Source organism: Neofelis nebulosa, chromosome 3, assembly GCF_028018385.1.
Source record: "Neofelis nebulosa isolate mNeoNeb1 chromosome 3, mNeoNeb1.pri, whole genome shotgun sequence".
Classification (NCBI taxonomy): Eukaryota; Metazoa; Chordata; class Mammalia; order Carnivora; family Felidae; genus Neofelis; species Neofelis nebulosa.
In genome coordinates this window covers 129,110,489-129,128,783 of record NC_080784.1, presented here as the reverse complement: position 1 = coordinate 129,128,783, position 18,295 = coordinate 129,110,489, and the positions used below count along the sequence as shown (strand labels likewise).

Sequence of the window (18,295 nt, the reverse complement as noted above, 5' to 3'; positions counted from 1 at the left end):
AGTTATATACTTAAGTATAAGCGTATAAAAGTTTGAGCCCTAGATTATGATCTCACCACCACCAAACTGAAGATTTCTGAGAATTATAGGAGCGATTGATCGCTGAATCTTCTAAGGAGCAAGTGTCCAATCCTATCCTAAGAGGGTCTCTGATGAACCATGACATGGCCGTTAGCCATGAGACCTTTGGTTCTAGAAGGTACAAGCTCTATACATCTACCTAGAATAGGCCCTTGTATTTATAGATATTGAACAAGTGAAGCCTGCTATTATGATCTGTATTAATGTTTCAATTTTCCCCCTGTGCTACCACTTGACAGCATCCTCCACTACAGAGTGGGAAATATGTTAAAATGTTAATGTTTTGAATAGTTTCACTCCTACTACTGGAAACAGCAGTAAGTGAGGAGCAAATTGTATTTAGAAATAAAATTCTTACTGCTATACCGTTAACAAGATAAGCATGGTATGTCCCAGGAACAAGTGCCCTGTCACTCTCGTATTAGCTTGCACCCTGGCTACGTGTAGCTCACTTTTATTCCTGATGTACCCTTCAATTATAATTTATACTGTCATTTTATCTTTTTACAAGTGGTAGAATTGGTTTAATAGTTGTAGAATATTCCAGCAAATTTTTCCTTGGAAATAGTGATTTTTAAATGCATCATTTTATTCAGCAGAAGTATTGAACAAAAAGGAATTATCATGGTAGTTTCCATAGAGTAAATAATACACATCAACAACCCAAAACTCAACATAGACCAAATTCTGCTGAAAGTTGTCATTATAAATTGGCACAAATCCTCTAGCAAGCACAGCCCATAAATTATCGTTTGGGATACAGTTTTGCACATGAATGAAACTGGTGACCTGCAAGAGTATTCCCAATACCCTTGCCCAACGCTAGTGTTGTTTGCAAAGGCCCCCAGGAAGTCGTTACCAAACTCCATCTAGAAACAGACCAAAAAGGTCAGAGGTATACATAACATGACGTTCATAACATCTCAGACGTTAGTGAGTTTGAATATGCCAGCGTCTACTTTTGAAGAGGATGCCAAAGGCACATTTGTTCCTAAAACTCAGTCATTAGAGTTGAGCACCTACACAAATTCAATGAGTTTCAGTGGAACAGCAATTGGTTCTCCAAGTTAGAAAGTATAGAGTGGCTCAGAAACTGAAATGTGAGGAAACTGACCACCAATATGGAGATGAATAACCTAGGACAAGCTAATACTATCTATAACGTAGAGACTGATTTGAAAATCCTGAGCATTATTCTGTAAAAGAGGAAGCTGGAAATATATTTAGCTTTCCAGAATCATGAATTTTATTCTATTTGAGTACAAATAGAAATCTCTCTCTCTCTCTCTCTCTCTCTCTCTCTCTCTCTCTCTCTCTCACGCACACACACACACATGCACACACGTGCATGCGTGCATGTACACACACACATGCACACACACAAAATTAAAGCCAATACAGCAAAAGAAATCTAGAAATAAGAGACAACAGCTTGCAGTGAAAATACTATAGCCTTTGAAGCCTGTCAGATCTACATCTGAAACCTGTCTGATCCCTCACTGACTCTGCCATGGAGCAAGTTTTTTTATACTCTCAACCTGTTTTTTCATCTATAAAATGGGTGAAATATTTCTGAAAATGGGGCATTGCTGTGAGAATAACGTATGTTAGGTGCTAAATGTATGGGGTAGCCAATTGTTAAATAGTGACTATCATAAATACTAATTTTTAAGTAGTACACTTGACCTCAAAATATGCTGTTTATGCAAAATATAATTATTTTATAAAAATGTTCAAACATTGCCACCTAAAAGAACATAAGCTTAAGGGTAATAACATATTGAACTTTTTAAAAACTAAATGATTATATGATTATCTAGCAATCTAATTTAATTTGTCTTTGCTTTAATGGCATTGCTAGCTTTGTTTTTGCTCTTTTCACAGTGAAGTTCACACAAAAAAGCATTGCCTTACCACTAGAAATTTTCATTTTTCTTTTAGTAATGATTTTGCCTTCGAATGGTTTGTGGAAGTGCCATATACCCTAACAACAATTCTCCTTGTATATTACATTTTAATATGAAGAAACCACAGAATAAGAAAGCAATTTGACATCTATATTATATTATTCTCTGCTTTCTATAGCTTTATTTCCGGTTGAAAGTGTTCAGTACTCTTTCTTGTGTCTTTCTTCTCTCCTAATAATGAAGATCTCTCCAGGACCTTTCCAAGCAAACAGACATCCCTTATGGCACAGTACTGGACTCTGCCGTGTATGAACATGTCCGGATGAAAGGAATGAATCCTTTTGAAAGGGACAGCATGTATTCCCAAATGTGGAGGATGATCAACAGAAGCAATGGATCAGAGAATAACGTTCTGGAATCCCAAGCAGGCATTCAAAAGGTACTGGTCATAGTTCTTCATTTAGAGTCCACTATTGTCTCCCATATTGAAATTGCTACATTGAGATTGGTTTATTTATTTTTATTTTAACTCCGACATAGAGTTTGTAGTTAAATTATACCTGCTATCGATTTACAGAAGATTTTGAGTTGACACATTGCTTAAGCAGAAGGAATTCAAAGCCTTCTGTGCTGTGTCTACTGGATCTGTCTCCAATGGAATTCCAAAGCTAGAAAACATAAGTTAGTACATGAAGACTGAAAAAGTTTTTACAAGTCCCGTTCCAAATATCATTAAGATTATCCAATTCTTTCAGATGACTTTGGGGTACTTCCTATCCTGCATTTGTTTTTAGATGAAAACGTTATCTTTACTTATGATGTGGTAGGTAAAAGTTAATCTTGTCAATAAATAAGGTGCCTACAAATGTCTATTTCAAAAGTGAAAATCTTTATCTTTATCTTTCTTTAAATAACCATCATTTAGAAGATATTTTACCAGGGGAAAAAAAAGATTATGAAGCATCCCTTTGTGTAAAACATGAAGCTAGTTTTTATTCTGGGCTGTGGTTTATAAAAACGTGTACAGAAGTAACCTTGTCTTCCTCAAGCCCTATCAATCTGCATGGAAGAACTGAATGATTGTTGTTTAAAATTATCCCAGTGGCTAGCATGGTGAAAATCACAATGGTTGACATTCAGTAAATAATTGTGGGGTGAATGAATGAATGAATGAATGAATGGATGTCAATCACAGAAACAAGGGTGGTATACACTTTTTCTCTATAACCTTCCACAGCAGAATAATTTGGACCCCATGTCTGAGTTCCTTGTTGGAGAACATTTTGATGGCTATAGAAAATATTCTGCTGCAGGTTCTAGCATTATTTTGTGCCTTTTCATATGATGTCCTTCATCTGCTGCTGCTATTATTATGCTTCCCTAGAGTGAACCTAGTTGATATCATTATTTTAAAAGCTAATGATGCTGATATAAACCTCTTTCCAAGTACTAATGATGCATTAGGATGTGAATGTCCTTGAAATGTTAGCAATGGCCTCTAACTCCTTCACCCTTATTATATGAAAGTCCTTTCCCAGGACCCAAGTACTGATCCTAAAATCCACTGGCTTCTAGAAGCTCGACAGTTACTGGGAGGAAGTGGAGGGTGGGGGAGAATCATTGAGTGAGTGGACTTATATGTTGTCTTGGGGAAATGAGAGGATAGACATTTTAGGATTTACTAGATACACATAGGATATTAATGAATTTAAACCTCAGACTAAGAATACTAAGTGGTTTTTAGGAGATTTCCTTTCCTTCATACTATTAATTGTTAAGAATAATTTTGTTTTCTTGAGGATGATTACATTCATAGTTTATATTTCTATTCTACATTAGAAGCCAAAGCTCTCCACACTTTACAACCTCTTTCTATACCATATCATTTAAGATAACATTCACTTTTTTTTCTCCAAGCAGACATAAGGATACTCAGAAAATATTTTAAGAAATATGTACTCACTCATTCATCATTTATTTATCCATTTTTTCATACAATATTTGGTAAGTAACAATTCTGTACCAAGCAGTGATCTAAGAACTGTAGAGAACTGCACCACAGAGAAATGATCATGGGATCTGTGAAATATAGTCTGGTGAGAGAGAAAGAAAAGAAAACGAAAACACATGATCAAACAAAATGACTTAAATTATGATTAATGCTATGGAAAAAAAAAACTCGGGTGCTCTTATAGAAATTAAAGAGAACATCTACTTGAAGAAGAGTGATCAAGTACATTTCCCTGAGGAGATAAAATATTAGTGATGGCCTGCCTGATCAGGAGCTGTTCACGTAGAAGAGAGGGTGGCAAGGCATCCAAACAAAGCATAGCCTAGGCAAAATCCTGAGGGTACATTCAAGAAGCCAGTTTAAAATCAACATGAATTGGGGCACTTGGGTGGCTCAGTCAGTTAGGCAGCAGACTTCAGCTCAGGTCATGATCTCGCGGTTTGTGAGTTCGGGCCCCTGTCGTGTAGGGCTCTGGGCTGACGGCTCAGACGCTGGAGCCTCCTTTGGATTCTGTCTCCTTCTCTCTTTGCCCCTCCCCACTTGTGCTCTGTCTCTCAAAAATAAATAATTATAAAAAAAAAGTTAAAATCAACATGAACTGGAGCATGTCAAATGAGAGAGCATGGAAGGAGGGATAGTAACAAGGGACAGATGATGAAGGACCTGTTGCCCTTAGGAATTCGGCTTTTTTTTTTTTATTATTTATTTATTTATTTATTTATTTTTTAATATATGAAATTTACTGTCAAATTGGTTTCCATACAACACCCAGTGCTCATCCCAAAAGGTGCCCTCCTCAATACCCATCACCCACCCTGCCCTCCCTCCCACCCCCCATCAACCCTCAGTTTGTTCTCAGTTTTTAACAGTCTCTTATGCTTTGGCTCTCTCCCACTCTAACCTCTTTTTTTTTTTTTTTTTTTTTCCCTTCCCCTCCCCCATGGGTTTCTGTTACGTTTCTCAGGATCCACATAAGAGTGAAACCATATGGTATCTGTCTTTCTCTGTATGGCTTATTTCACTTAGCATCACACTCTCCAGTTCCATCCACGTTGCTACAAAAGGCCATATTTCATTTTTTCTCATTGCCACGTAGTATTCCATTGTGTATATAAACCACAATTTCTTTATCCATTCATCAGTTGATGGACATTTAGGCTCTTTCCATAATTTGGCTATTGTTGAGAGTGCTGCTATAAACATTGGGGTACAAGTGCCCCTATGCATCAGTACTCCTGTATCCCTTGGATAAATTCCTAGCAGTGCTATTGCTGGGTCATAGGGTAGGTCTATTTTTAATTTTCTGAGGAACCTCCACACTGCTTTCCAGAGTGGCTGCACCAATTTGAATTCGGCTTTTATTTGGATGGGAAAAAAAATGCTACTAAAATAGGGGAATGCTGTGATTCATTATTACCTCTCAAGAAGGTCTCTATAGCTGATGTATGGGAATTGGGTAAGAGTATGCAAAAAGTATGAACAGTGAGACAATAAGAGACTCATAAATTTCAGAGGTAGCCAGTCAAGTAGATACATGTAGTCAAAGCCTTGTTTTATTCTTATGTTCTTACTCTCTCTCTCTCTCTCTCTCTCTCTCTTTCTCACACACACACACACACACACACGCACGCACAGCTCATATACCTTCCATTCTTTGTAGTAATACAAATTGGGTACACTTCCCATATCCTGGCATTTCCAAAATAAATCATAAAGTTATAAGATATGAAATGGCACATAGAAGCTGTAAACGGTCATGTATGTATTAAGATATACATATATATATATTCCAAAGTCTTCAGAATTGTTTAAGAAAACATCTCTTTTTCAAAGTGTGTACACACAGTTTCCTACATTTTCTCTTTTTTCTTTTTTACCTTTATGTCTTTTAACCATAAAGAATTTAATTTGACAGTTGTGTATATGTAAAGAGAAAGCATAAATATCCATACGGAGAAAATTTTAATCAGAGATTCTGTGAAATAAAAATGTTGTAGACTAGGCTATTGATAATTTTCCATCCTGTGCTGAGAAGATTGGTTAATTATTTTTTAGACTTTGCTGTTTCTTTTTCTTTAAATATGTAACTATTGCATCACCTTTAAACTTGGGTTAGTGTTTCTAATGCTGTTACTTAATGTCACACATTTAAAAAAAATCTATTATGAAAAATGGAAAGAACCCTATTCCTAGAAAAAAAAAAAAACTATCTGCTTTCCTTTCCTGCTTCTTCTGGGTCTTAGGTGTATAGTTTTGGAGAAGTCACTTGGCTTCTCTAAGACTTATCTAGTCATCTGTACAATGATCACAGTGTGGGAATTAAAAACCTGGACTTTGCAGGCATGTCAACCTGGGTTTGAATACAGTTCATTTTTTTTTTTAACTAAAATGTGTAAATGTGTCTAGTTACTTAAAAATCTCTGGACCCCAGGATTTTCATCATGCTGATAAGAATTCCTACTTCATATGGTTTTTCTCATTATTTAAAAAATACATATATATGTAGAAGCATCAATAAATAGTAGGATTAGAGCAATAAACTCATAAGATGATCCTTAAGATTACCTGAGGAATGTAAATGTGACTAATTTGTAACTACAAGGCTTTATTATTTAATATCTTCTAAGGTTAAGTTAAAATTATACTGTAATGAAAAGAATAATTAATGAAAGAAGTAAAGAAGAACAATTTCTATTCCGTGGTAGTCTACTGATAAAGACAGCTTATGAGTTTAAAATTGCAAATCATGTCACCTAGCATTATACCATATTCATTCCATTTTCTGATTTACTAGAGGGGTAGTGAAGAATGTCCTTATGAATTCATAATGGAAAATACCAAAGTGAAAATTACTTGTTGTATATACATTCTTCTAACCAAAATCAGAGATAGCTGAAAATTGATTAGACAGGAAATAGGTAATAACAATAAAATGTCTTTTGGTTCAGTTTGCTAGGTCTTGGCCAGCCTCTCTTAAAACACAAAACCAACCAACCAAAATATAATAACCTTCTCACCTGCTAAAGCTCACTGGGAGCTTATAAGACTGAGAACTATGAGACATGAAATGTGGCTGTGCATTCTTCCTTGGGCAACTGGTCTTGCACATCCCACACAGCAGCTTCCTCTTCTCGGTCATCGGTTTCTAATTTGTTCGGGCAGAAAACACAGTAGAGGTCTTCTAGGTCAATTTTCCACAGAAGGCCAAACTTCTACAGTATCTTTGACAAGAATTCATATATATAGTAACTGCCTTCGAGGAAAGCCTGAATCACTGTGCAAACAATCCTAATTATAACTTTAAATAGAGACCATTAATGTCTCAGCTTGTGTTTGTTCTTAATAGTGCTACTAGTCTCATTAAGTTTCTCTCACTTGAAGGTAGAACTTGATCTCTTCTAACATCGTGCTGCTCATACCAAAGAAAGCTGTATAAATGAGGATTAAGTAAATGAGTTCTGATCTGCTATTCTTGGGAGACATTCACCTGTAACAGACTAGCCTAATTAAACTGGAACAAATTTGTTTCCATCTTCCTCTTCCCAGGACTTTTTGCATAAATAGAAAAAATGTATATGAAAAATATAACTGAAACTTTTAGTGCATTCATTCAACAATTATTTATTGAGAACCTTCTATGTATCAGCCAGTATTTTGGTTGCTGGAGTGAAAATAAATGAAAACAAAATGCCTCCACAAAATTCACACCCTAGTGTAAGAGGCAGACAATAAACAAATAAAATGTGTTGTATTTCAGTAGTGATGTGTTAAGGAGAAAAAGTAGAAAGAGGGAAAAGGGAGACAAGAAGGAGATGGTCTGCCTTGTTAAATCAGATGTCCAGGGAAGGCTTCACTACGAAAATGACATTGTGGGGGTGATTCCTGAGTGGCTCAGTCGGTTGAGTGTCTAACTCTTGATTTCAGCTCAGGTCATGATCCCAACCTCGCCTCAGGCTCCAACCTGAACATGGAGCCTGCTTAAGATTCTCTCTCTCTCTCTCTCTCTCTCTCTCTCTCTCTCTCTCAATCTTTCTCTGTCTCCCTCTGCCCCTCTCCCTCCCCTCAAAAAAATTTTTAATAAAGAAAAATAAAGAAAATGACATTGGAATAAAGTCTTGAAGCAAGTGGGAGGGAGACAGAGAGGTGTTTATCTAAGTGACATGTTTTCAGATAGAGGGCCAGCCAATGCAAAGGCCCTGAGGTGGGAACATGCCTGGATGTTCTAAGACTATGAAGGAAGCTCATGTAAGTCAGAAATACAGGATAATATCAGAAGTATAACAAAGTCAGAGAAGTAGAAGGCCAGGTGGTAGGGGAGAAGGTGTATCTTTGCAATCTTGTTACTCACAGTATGAGTGACAAGGCAACATCAGCATCACTTGAGAGCTTTTTAGAAATGCAGACTCCTGGGCCCCATCAGAGTCAGCCCTTCTGAATGTAAATGTCATTCTAAGAAGATTACCAGGTGATTTGTAACCATGCTAACATCTGAAAATACTAATACAGGGCTGTATAGAACATATAGAACATTCTAAATGGGCTTTTACAGAGCTCCTGGGTGGCTCAGTTGATTAAGCATCCGACTTTGGCTCAGGTCCCAAGCCATGGGGAGGGCTCTATGCTGACAGCTCAGAGCATGGAGCCTGCTTCAGATTCTGTGTCTCCGTCTCTCTCTGCCCTCCTCTGCTTATGCTCTCTCTCTCTCTCAAAAATAAATAAACATTTAAAAAAGTTAAATGGGCTTTTACTCCATGGGAGATACGAAACTTAGGAAGGTTTTGAACAGAAAAGTCACATGATAGGGGTGACTGGATGGCTCAGTTGGTTAAGTATCAACTCTTGATTTTGGCTCAGGTCATGATCTCACAGTTTGTGGGATCAAGCCCTGCATCAGGCTCTGCACTGACAGCATGAAGCCTGCTTTGGATTCTCTATCTCCCTGTCTCTCTACCCCTCCCCCATCCCATGCTCATGCTTTCTCTCTCTCTCTGTCTCTCTCTCTCTCTCAAAATAAATAAATAAACATTAATAAAAAAAAGAGTAACATTGATATAATTCATATTCTGGCAGGTCAAAAATAAAGATCTGACTAGAAATGGAGGATCTGTATGTAGAACTAAAAGAGAAGTCTCTGGTTATTTAGAGGGTGATATTTATTTCCTGACAACCTATTAAGCTCAGGTGTTGAAGAACAAATTATTCTAAAAGCTCTCAGCATTGAAGACTACTCAGGATTGAAAATCAGGATTGGTAGGATTAAAATCCTGTCCTAGCCAGAGGATCCTAATGGTAACTGCATAATACCTCAGACTACATAGTTCAAAGAGGATATAAAAATCTGATGGATACTATGGCAACAGGGAAGTGAGGGATGGTGTTGCAGCAGCAGTTTTCAATCAGAAAGATAGCATCAATTTACAAGTCTAATTAGTCTACACAAGTCCCCGAGCTGTATAGGGAAAGGGAAACTGACAAGGTCCAGGTGTAGAGCAAAACCTCCAGGCTCAGGCCCCAGCTCTAGTGACAGCTGGAAAATTGGAGTATTGAAATGAAAGCCAAGACATAAGATTGGTCATGTCAAATGGGCCACTATCAAGGACTTTTGAGGACTGTTGTAGAAAGACAAATTCTAGGTCCTATGAAATAGTGCGGTAGGCCTACCTTCTTTATCTATGGCTGACAAAACTGGGTGGGTTGAACCTCCCATTTTATTAATTCATTCACAACCTATTCAGTGAGCACCGATCATTTACCAGGCCCTGTTCTGGGCATAAGAAATTAAGCAGAACAAGCAAAGCCCCTACCCCAATGGAGATTATTTTGTAGTAGAGAGAAAAAAATAGACAATCACATAAACATGTGCTATGAAGAAAAATTAGAAAGGTAAGGATGAAAGAAAGCAGAGGAAGAAAAGGGATGTTTGCCATCATATATAAAGTGGTCCCAGGGGCGCCTGGGTGGCGCAGTCGGTTGAGCGTCCGACTTCAGCCAGGTCACGATCTCACGGTCCGTGAGTTCGAGCCCCGCGTCAGGCTCTGGGCTGACGGCTCGGAGCCTGGAGCCTGTTTCCGATTCTGTGTCTCCCTCTCTCTCTGCCCCTCCCCCGTTCATGCTCTGTCTCTCTCTGTTCCAAAAATAAAAATAAAAAACGTTGGGAAAAAAATAAATAAATAAAAAAAAAATAAAGTGGTCCCAGAAGGCATCTCTGAGAAAATGACATTTGAGTAAAGACCTGAAAGAGGACAGGGTATACCATGAAGACAGTGGGGAGACAGGGCAGGAAGTGCTCTGACCAGAAGGAATATTACTGCAAAATTCCTGAGGCAGAAACTAGCTTGGCATGATGGAGAGAAATGTCAAGACCAATATGGCTGAAGAAGGGTACATGGAGGCGGGGTGGCAGATAGGGTGTGCAAGGAAGATAGGTAGGAAATAAGGTCACATCAGGGATTAGGCTGGATGGTGACCTAAAAATGTTGAAGCTTGGGCCCCGCTAAAGTTCCAACTGTATCTTTTTTTTTTATTATTATCGAGATACAATGAACATATAACATTATGTTAGCTTTAGACATACAACATGATTCTATGGTTATGTATATTGCAAAATGATCACCACAATAAATTTAGTTAACCTCCCTCGCCGTTGTTACAAATTTTCTTTTTGTGATAAGAACTTTTAAGATCCTCCTAGCAACTGCTATACATGCAATACAGCATTATTAACTATTTCACCATGCTGTACATTACATCCCATGACTTATTTATAACAAGAAGTTTGTACTTTTCAACCCCTTTTGCCCATTGTACCTTAATTAGGGAGTGGAAGGCATCTGAATATCTTAAATCCTTTCAGGTGATTCTGATTCACAATAAAAGTTGGAAATCACTGGTATAATACTTTGGAGCCATTTAAATTACTTTGATTTTGAATAATTCTGAGATAGGAAACCCAGGAAGGTTGTGAGTGGAAGAATGACATGATCTGACTTACTTACAAAGGTCCACTCAAAGTGCTATGTGGAAGATAGGAGAGGTCAAGGCTGGAAGCAAAAACAGAGATGAGATTACTGTTATAATCCAAGTGAGACATGGTGGTGGATGGACCACAGTGGTTATGGTGGAAGTGGTGGGAAGTGATTGAATTTGAATACGTTGTGAAGGTAGCTCTGACAAATTTTCTAAAAGATTGAATATGAGCTATGAAAAAGAGGAGTTAAAGATGAGTCCAATGTCTTTGGCCTAAGCAGTAGGAAGAATGAAATTAACATTTATTAAGGTTGAGAAAACTATGGGAAGAGCAGATTTGAGAAGCCAAATGAGAATTTGCCTTTGGCATGATAGCTAACATGAAATGTTTATTAATTATCCAGGAAAAGATGCCGAGAAAGCTGCTTTCTATATATGAGTTGACTGTTTAGGAGAAAGTTCCAGCTGGAGATTGGAGATTACTAACATAGAGTCTGTATTTAAAGTCATAAGACTCGATGATATCACTAAGGATATGTGTCTATCTAGAGAAGAAAGCTATGTAAAGACTAATCCCTGGGACAATTTAGTATTTAGAGGAGGGAGTGTTTAAAAGGGTATAACAGAATCAGGTAAGGATCAGCCAGAGAAGCAGAGAAAAAAACAAAAGCAGTTGTTTAGAAGCCAAATGAAAAAGTATTTCAAGAAGTTAAAATGATCAACTGTCTGTGAAATGATGCTTATGGATCAAGTATAGTGAAGACCTAGAATTAATGATTTATTTGGCAACCAGGATTCTCTGGTGACCTTGAGAAGAGCAGATCTGGTAGAGGGAAAGGAGAAGGAATTAGAATTAGATTGGAGAGAAAAAAAGAATGAGAAGAGAAGCAGTGGAGATGACAAGAGTAGGTACTTTTATTTATTTTCTTTTTTATTTTAATTTTTTATTCAAGTATAATTAGTGTTTTATTAGTTTCAGGTGACAATGTAATGATTTGACAATTTTATACACTACTCAGTGCCCATCATGATAAGTGTGCTCTTAATCCCTTTTATTTATTTCACCTGTCCCCTACCCACTTTCCCTCTGGCAACCACCCATTGTTCTTTATATTTAAGAGTCTGGGTTATTTTGTTTTTCTTGTTTCCTTTGTTCATTCATTTTGTTAGAGTAGGCACTGTTTTAAAAAATGTTTCTTTATTTTGAAAGAGAGAAAGAGATAGAGTGAGCAGGGAAGGGGCAGAGAGAATGGGGCACAGAGAATCCTAAGCAGGTTCTATACTGTCAGCGCAGAGCCCAATGCAGGTCTCAAACTCACGAACTGTGGGATAATGACCTGAGCTGAAATCAAGAGTCAGACACTTAACTGACTGAGCCACCCAGTCACCCCTAAACTAGGCACTCTTTAAAGGTGCTCTGCTAAAAGTAAATGCTGAGTAATAGCAAGGAGGGTCCTGAAGTAGGATGTGATGTTTGGGAAAAAATGTTGTATGAAAAAAGATGTGTGCAATATCTGTATATGATGGGATTATACAGTAAAGAGAGGGAAACTCAAGGTGCAGGAGAGATAGGAGAACTGCTGGAGATCTGTCCTAGAGTAGGTGATAAGTAATGATATCTAGTACACAAGTGGAGGGTTTCAATTTAGGAACACACTCCATCCACATTAAGAGAAGGTAGAATATATGGCAATACATGCAGATACGTTAGAAGATACAGGTGGAAGTATGTGGAAGATCATTATTGAATGCTTGTATTTACTCAGAGAACTAGGAACTCAGGCCCATCACCAAAGTGTAAGCAACAGGATAAAGATTCCGGAGATTTGAAGAGAATGAAGAAAGGAATGGTTGTTCGGGAGAATGGGAGGGACAGTAGGCTAGTGAAATGTGATAGTACTCCTGGAAAAAACTAAAGGCCCTTTTGCAACAGTGATCATGACAATAAGATAAAACCAATCAGCATGACTGTGGGCTTTTCTGTAAGCCATCTTCAGCTGCCTGAGCATAAACATGGAGTCCACAGAGAATAGATTTCACCAGAATTAGTGTTTACCAGATAAACATGGTAGAAAAACAATGGAGTGAGGGAATCGAGCATATATGCAAAGAAATGATCATAATTATGAATCATGGAAGCTCATCTGTGCAGGAGAAAAGTGGTGCCCCAGAGGAGATTGAGGTTGCCAGGAGGATGGCATGAACAATGGACTCTTGGTCTAAATGGACTGAAGAACTGCTGGAGTCCATGAACCAGAAGGACAGGACTAGAAGTAATATGAAGTTGGTTCAGAGATGACACAGCTGAAATTGAGATGATGAAGAAAGTGCTAGTATTGTAAATAATGTGACATGGGAGTGGGTGGCTTAGGTGGGAAGAGAGACAGAATCTTCAAAGAAGAAGAAGCCAAGAAACTGAGAAGCCAAGTACTGGAAAAGGATATCTGTGTGAAGAATCAGATCACCAAGAATAACCACAGAACTAGAATTTGAGAGAGTGACAGAGAGCCAAGTTATAAAATCTTTGAGCAATATTGGAGTGACACGGAATCAACAGATGACTGCAGTAAGAATGAGTATAGTCTGATAGCATGAGTTTCAAAGCTACAAGACTTTGGAGTCAAAGCTCTAGAAGTGGTTCAAGGGGCAAGGAGGATACCTTCCCATGATCCACCCCCAGTAGTATGAATGTTGTAGAAAAGAAAAATAGCTACTATTTGAGGGGACCAAAGGCAGTGTAATAAGTATATCCAGAAGAGAAGCAGGTTCTACCCAGTAAACAAAGGTAAAAGGAAATTAAATAAACAACAACAACAAAAAAAAAACAGATTAAGGATATAGGCAGGGCTTGGGACAATCTCAGTTTTGCCAGATGTCCCACTGTTATTATTAACAGTACCCTTCTGATATTGTGACTTATAATAAAAAATATGTTTGATCTTCCTCCTGTTTCTGGCACAGAGCTCCTAAATCCTTGGAATTTCCTAAGTGTTAAAAGCAATAGGGGTGTCTTTTATTATGTTAATAAGATGACTTATGGACTGCATCTCCCATCCTTAGATGAGGAATGAATCAAGTGATTAGAGGGTTGAAACTTTCAGTCCCATCTTCTAAAGGGGAGGGGGCTAGAGATCAAGTTTAATCACCAATGGCCATTGATTTAATCAAATATGCCTAGGTAATGATGCCTCCATAAAAACCCAAAAGGACAAGGAGAAGGTTGTTGGAACCAACCAGGAACACAGGTTAACAACATGAGCTTGCCAATTGGCTTCTGATTCTGTAGAATCAGATGATATCTCCTGTAGCTAGTGTCAGAATTGAGTTGAATTTAAGACACCAAACTGATGTCTGAGAATTGTTGATGTGCACCCTCCCCCAACCTACATCAAAATTGGTCCCAAAATCTTAAGACCCTTCATTCTAAAGGTTATTGCCATCAGAACAATAAATTGTATGATGGCCCCACACACAAGGATCATGGTAGTGGTGAAGTTCCATAGAGCAAGTGGAAGAGCCCAGAGAGAGAGGAATGGGAAAATTGGTCAAAGCCAAAGGATGCACATAGGAGTAACCTGGAAGTCTTGGATTTTTCCTGATAATGGACAGTTGGGGAACTAGAGCCAATATAGGCTTTAGGCTCTCGGCAAATTGTTTTGGTAAATTAGTGAGTATGCAGTGAAAGAAGGATTCAGCATGTTGCCAGGAGCATTCTGACGATGGCTGGGTGGAGGCTTGGCTAAGAGCAGTCTTACCAACAGCTGAGAGATTTGAAGGCATGGCTTCTTCTCACAGCTAAGTAAGACTGGGAAAGGTAGAAGCTGCTGTCCTAGACTTAAGAATGAAGCAAGCAGGAAACAAATTACATTTTAAAAGGCTGTGAGTACAAAACAAATTTCAGCTGCTACAGGTTTACATAGAGTAATCCCTGGTCTTATGCAACTCAAACCCAAGAGCCACACTGGCTGTATTCTCTTTTCTAGTTGTTCCATTCCCCTTCCTGTTTGAGCTCTATAATATCATTTAGCATTGAGTAAGAAGACCAAAGTAGACAACAGCTATGAGGACAGAGAGGATAAGAGTTAACTTGGGCTTCAGTGAGTGACTTGGTAACATACTAAGTACATGACCTTAAAATCGGGGCTAAGCCCCATTACAGAAATGAATAATTAGACTGAACACACTTGGGGAAAATCAAAGCAAAATACTAAACAACTTTGGGTCTTTGAAAATGCCAGGAGTCCTGGGCTGTCATGCCACTGTGCTTAGAGGTAGCAGTGCACTGAGGTGCCTGGGTGGCTGAGTCATTTAAGTGCTCAACTTCAGCTCAGGTCATGATCACACTGTTCATGGGTTCATGCCTCACATTGGGCTCTGTGCGGACAGCTCAGAGCCTGGAGCCTGCTTCAGATTCTGTGTCTCCCTCTCTCTGCCCCCCCCCCCATATAAAAATTAAAGTAAAAATAAAGTAGCAGTGCATTTGCTATATTTGCTATTTTGCCAAATGATTTCAACAAACAGTATATGACTCACTTTAGCACTTCACCACACATCTGGGAGCTCAGATCCCAGTGGCATATTTTCTGTTTGCCCAAAATCAAAGTTTTCAGGTCCATGTCAGTTATCATGCAGTGAAAGTACATCAATGGGACAATTAAAACAAACAAACAAACAAACAAAACACAGTGATCATTCCCAGCAGCCCTGCCAATGCATTTTTAATGTCTGGGATTGGGCATTTTTAGTATTACATTTTTAGAACATTTTTTTTTTGTTTGCCATACTCTTCATGGATGTTTGAAATCAAAATTAGTCTTGAGTAGATATTTTCTCAAAGGGAAAAGGAGAAGCCCCATACTATACTTCTTAAGCAGTCATAAGCATTTTAACCTCAGTGAGAATATATTAGGTCATAACACACAAAGCAAACCAAAAACTGAAAGATTTTTTTCTAAATTCCCAGATAAAATAGATACAGATTCTGTAAATTAAAGTGAAAGTAATAAAGTGATGTTTTTGTATACAAAGATGATACTACTAAACTGCCATTAGCAGAGCATGTAATTTTAAAATTGCTTTTTTACTATATAAGTGATTTAATCCATGATGAAAGCCAGACCTTCTCCAATTCTTCTTTTAATTAGCTCCATTCAATTCCAATTCATCTACTCATTCACTCATTCCTTTAATCAGCAAACATGTATTCAGCGACTGCTAAGTACCAGAAACTACGGTAGGCACAGAGAATGCAGAGATGGATTAGTGCAGTAAGGGTGAGACAGTATAATGCAGCCCAGTAGCTAACCTATGGGGAAATGTACAAGATGCCATGAGAAAACAGAGAAAGGGAGATGACTCTGGTTCAGATCACAAAGACTTCCAAGAGGAGGTAATGTCAATCTTAGAGTAATTAGGATTTAATTAAGTGAAAGAGAGATAGGAATAGGTAGGATGAGAAGGAGACAGCCTGAACAAAAACATGGAGGTGGGCAGAACACAGTACAGGCAAGAAACAAAATTAGATATAAGGCGTTTCTGTTAGTCAAGGTTTTCTAGAGAAAAAGAACAATACCTGTATTCATATATCACATTCATATATTTGTGTGTATATATGTGTGGAGATATGTTTATACACAAAATAAGATTCTTATAAGGAATTGGCTCATTCAATTATGGAGGCTGACAAGTCCCATGATCTGCTGTCTACAAGCTGGAGACCCAGGAAAGCTTATGATTTAAATTCCAGAGAAGTAGGAGCACTGATGGTATAAATCCCAGTTCAAGGGAAGGAGTAGACTGATGTTCCAGCTCAATAGTCAGTCAGTCAGGAGGATGAAGCGAGGAAGGGGCGGGAGGCAGTGGGAGAAGGAGAGAGAGAGAGAGAGAGAGAGAGAGAGAGAGAGAGAGAGAGAAACTTCTCTACCTGTTTGTTCTGTTCCAGCCCTCCACAAGTTAGACATTATCCACCTACACTGGGGAGGTCAATCTGCTTTACTCAGTCTACCAATTCAAATGCTAATCTCTTCTAGAAGTACACTCATGGGCACACCCAGAAATAATGTTTAATCAGATATCTGGGCATCCCATGACCTAGTCAAGTTGACACATAAAATAAACTATCACAGTGCTACAGTATAGTGAAAAGGGGGTAGGAGGTGCAGTTTATAACTGTGGATGAGACACCTGCTGGGCCATGTATCATCTGACTCTGCTATTTGGATATTAATTGTATAGGTTAATTAAATGTGCAAGAAGGTGTGAAAAGAATAACGAAAAATATTTGAAAAGAAATGTCTGAATTGGAAAGAAGATATAGCCACTTTGGACCTCAGTTTTCTTCTTTATAATTGTGTAAATGGAATAGATGAATTCTGAGAATACTTCTGGAGCTAATATTAGACCCTAATTTCAATCTGTTTAATAGCCACAGGAGAAGTACACCTCTCAGGGAGCTACTGAGTCCCCTAATGGGAGCACCGGTCCTGGTTTAACACATAACCTGGTGCTCAAGCATTCCTTCCACAAAAGAATCCCAGCTTTGTAGTTCCCCAGGATGAAAGATAATAGATAGATGCATCTTTGTTTCCTTGTGGTTCCATTATGTTCACAAACTTCTTTATCCAACAGATAGTATAAATGACCCATTGCCGTGGTTTAGTTCTTACTCTCAAAGTTACTTCCCAAATTGGAAAATGCTTATACATTTAAAAAATTTCTGTTGGAAAAGTATAAATCCCAGTTTTATAAACAACAAAAGTAAAAAGTATAAACCCGCCATAATTATATAATTATATATATATATATATATAGTTATATAATCTATCCATACAATTTTACCCTCAGTTAACCTCCATTAAAATAGCAGGGTGCACATCTTCATGACTTTCTTCTTTAGTTAATGGGCACCTATATGCACACAGTTTTTTGTTTGGTTTGCATTTGGACTTGTTTTTAATGGACTGTTCTCTGCCTTTGTCTTTATCAATCTCTGTCATTAGCATCTTTCAAGTTAGCACATATATTTATACCTCATTTTAATACACTCAAAATATTCTATGAACTATCATTATTTGTCAAATCATTGCCCTTGATGAATGCTTTGAATGGTTCTCATATCCTATAAGTAGCTACGGTGGACATTTATTTTTATATATTTGTTATTTACTTTTGTAAAGACAGTCATAAAAGTAGGATTCTGAGTTAAGGAGTATATGCATTTACAAATTTAATAACCACTCTCAAAGTAGTATCTAAAAATGCTGAACCAATTTCTACTTCCAGTACAAAGGAGAGTTCTGTTTTCCCACTTTCTTGCCTGAAATTGCCAGAA

The 18,295-nt window shown here is 37.9% G+C and overlaps 1 protein-coding gene across 2 annotated transcripts in view; it reads left to right on the top strand.

The window, feature by feature from the left end:
- The window catches only part of GRID2 (glutamate ionotropic receptor delta type subunit 2), a 1,468,772-nt gene that overhangs the window by 1,242,987 nt on the left and 207,490 nt on the right, over window positions 1–18,295 (top strand). For both annotated transcript variants that reach the window (XM_058721904.1, XM_058721905.1), the window contains exon 13: window positions 2,232–2,427. In XM_058721904.1, the coding sequence (XP_058577887.1) occupies window positions 2,232–2,427 (196 nt within the window). The remainder of the gene's footprint in view (window positions 1–2,231; window positions 2,428–18,295) is intronic.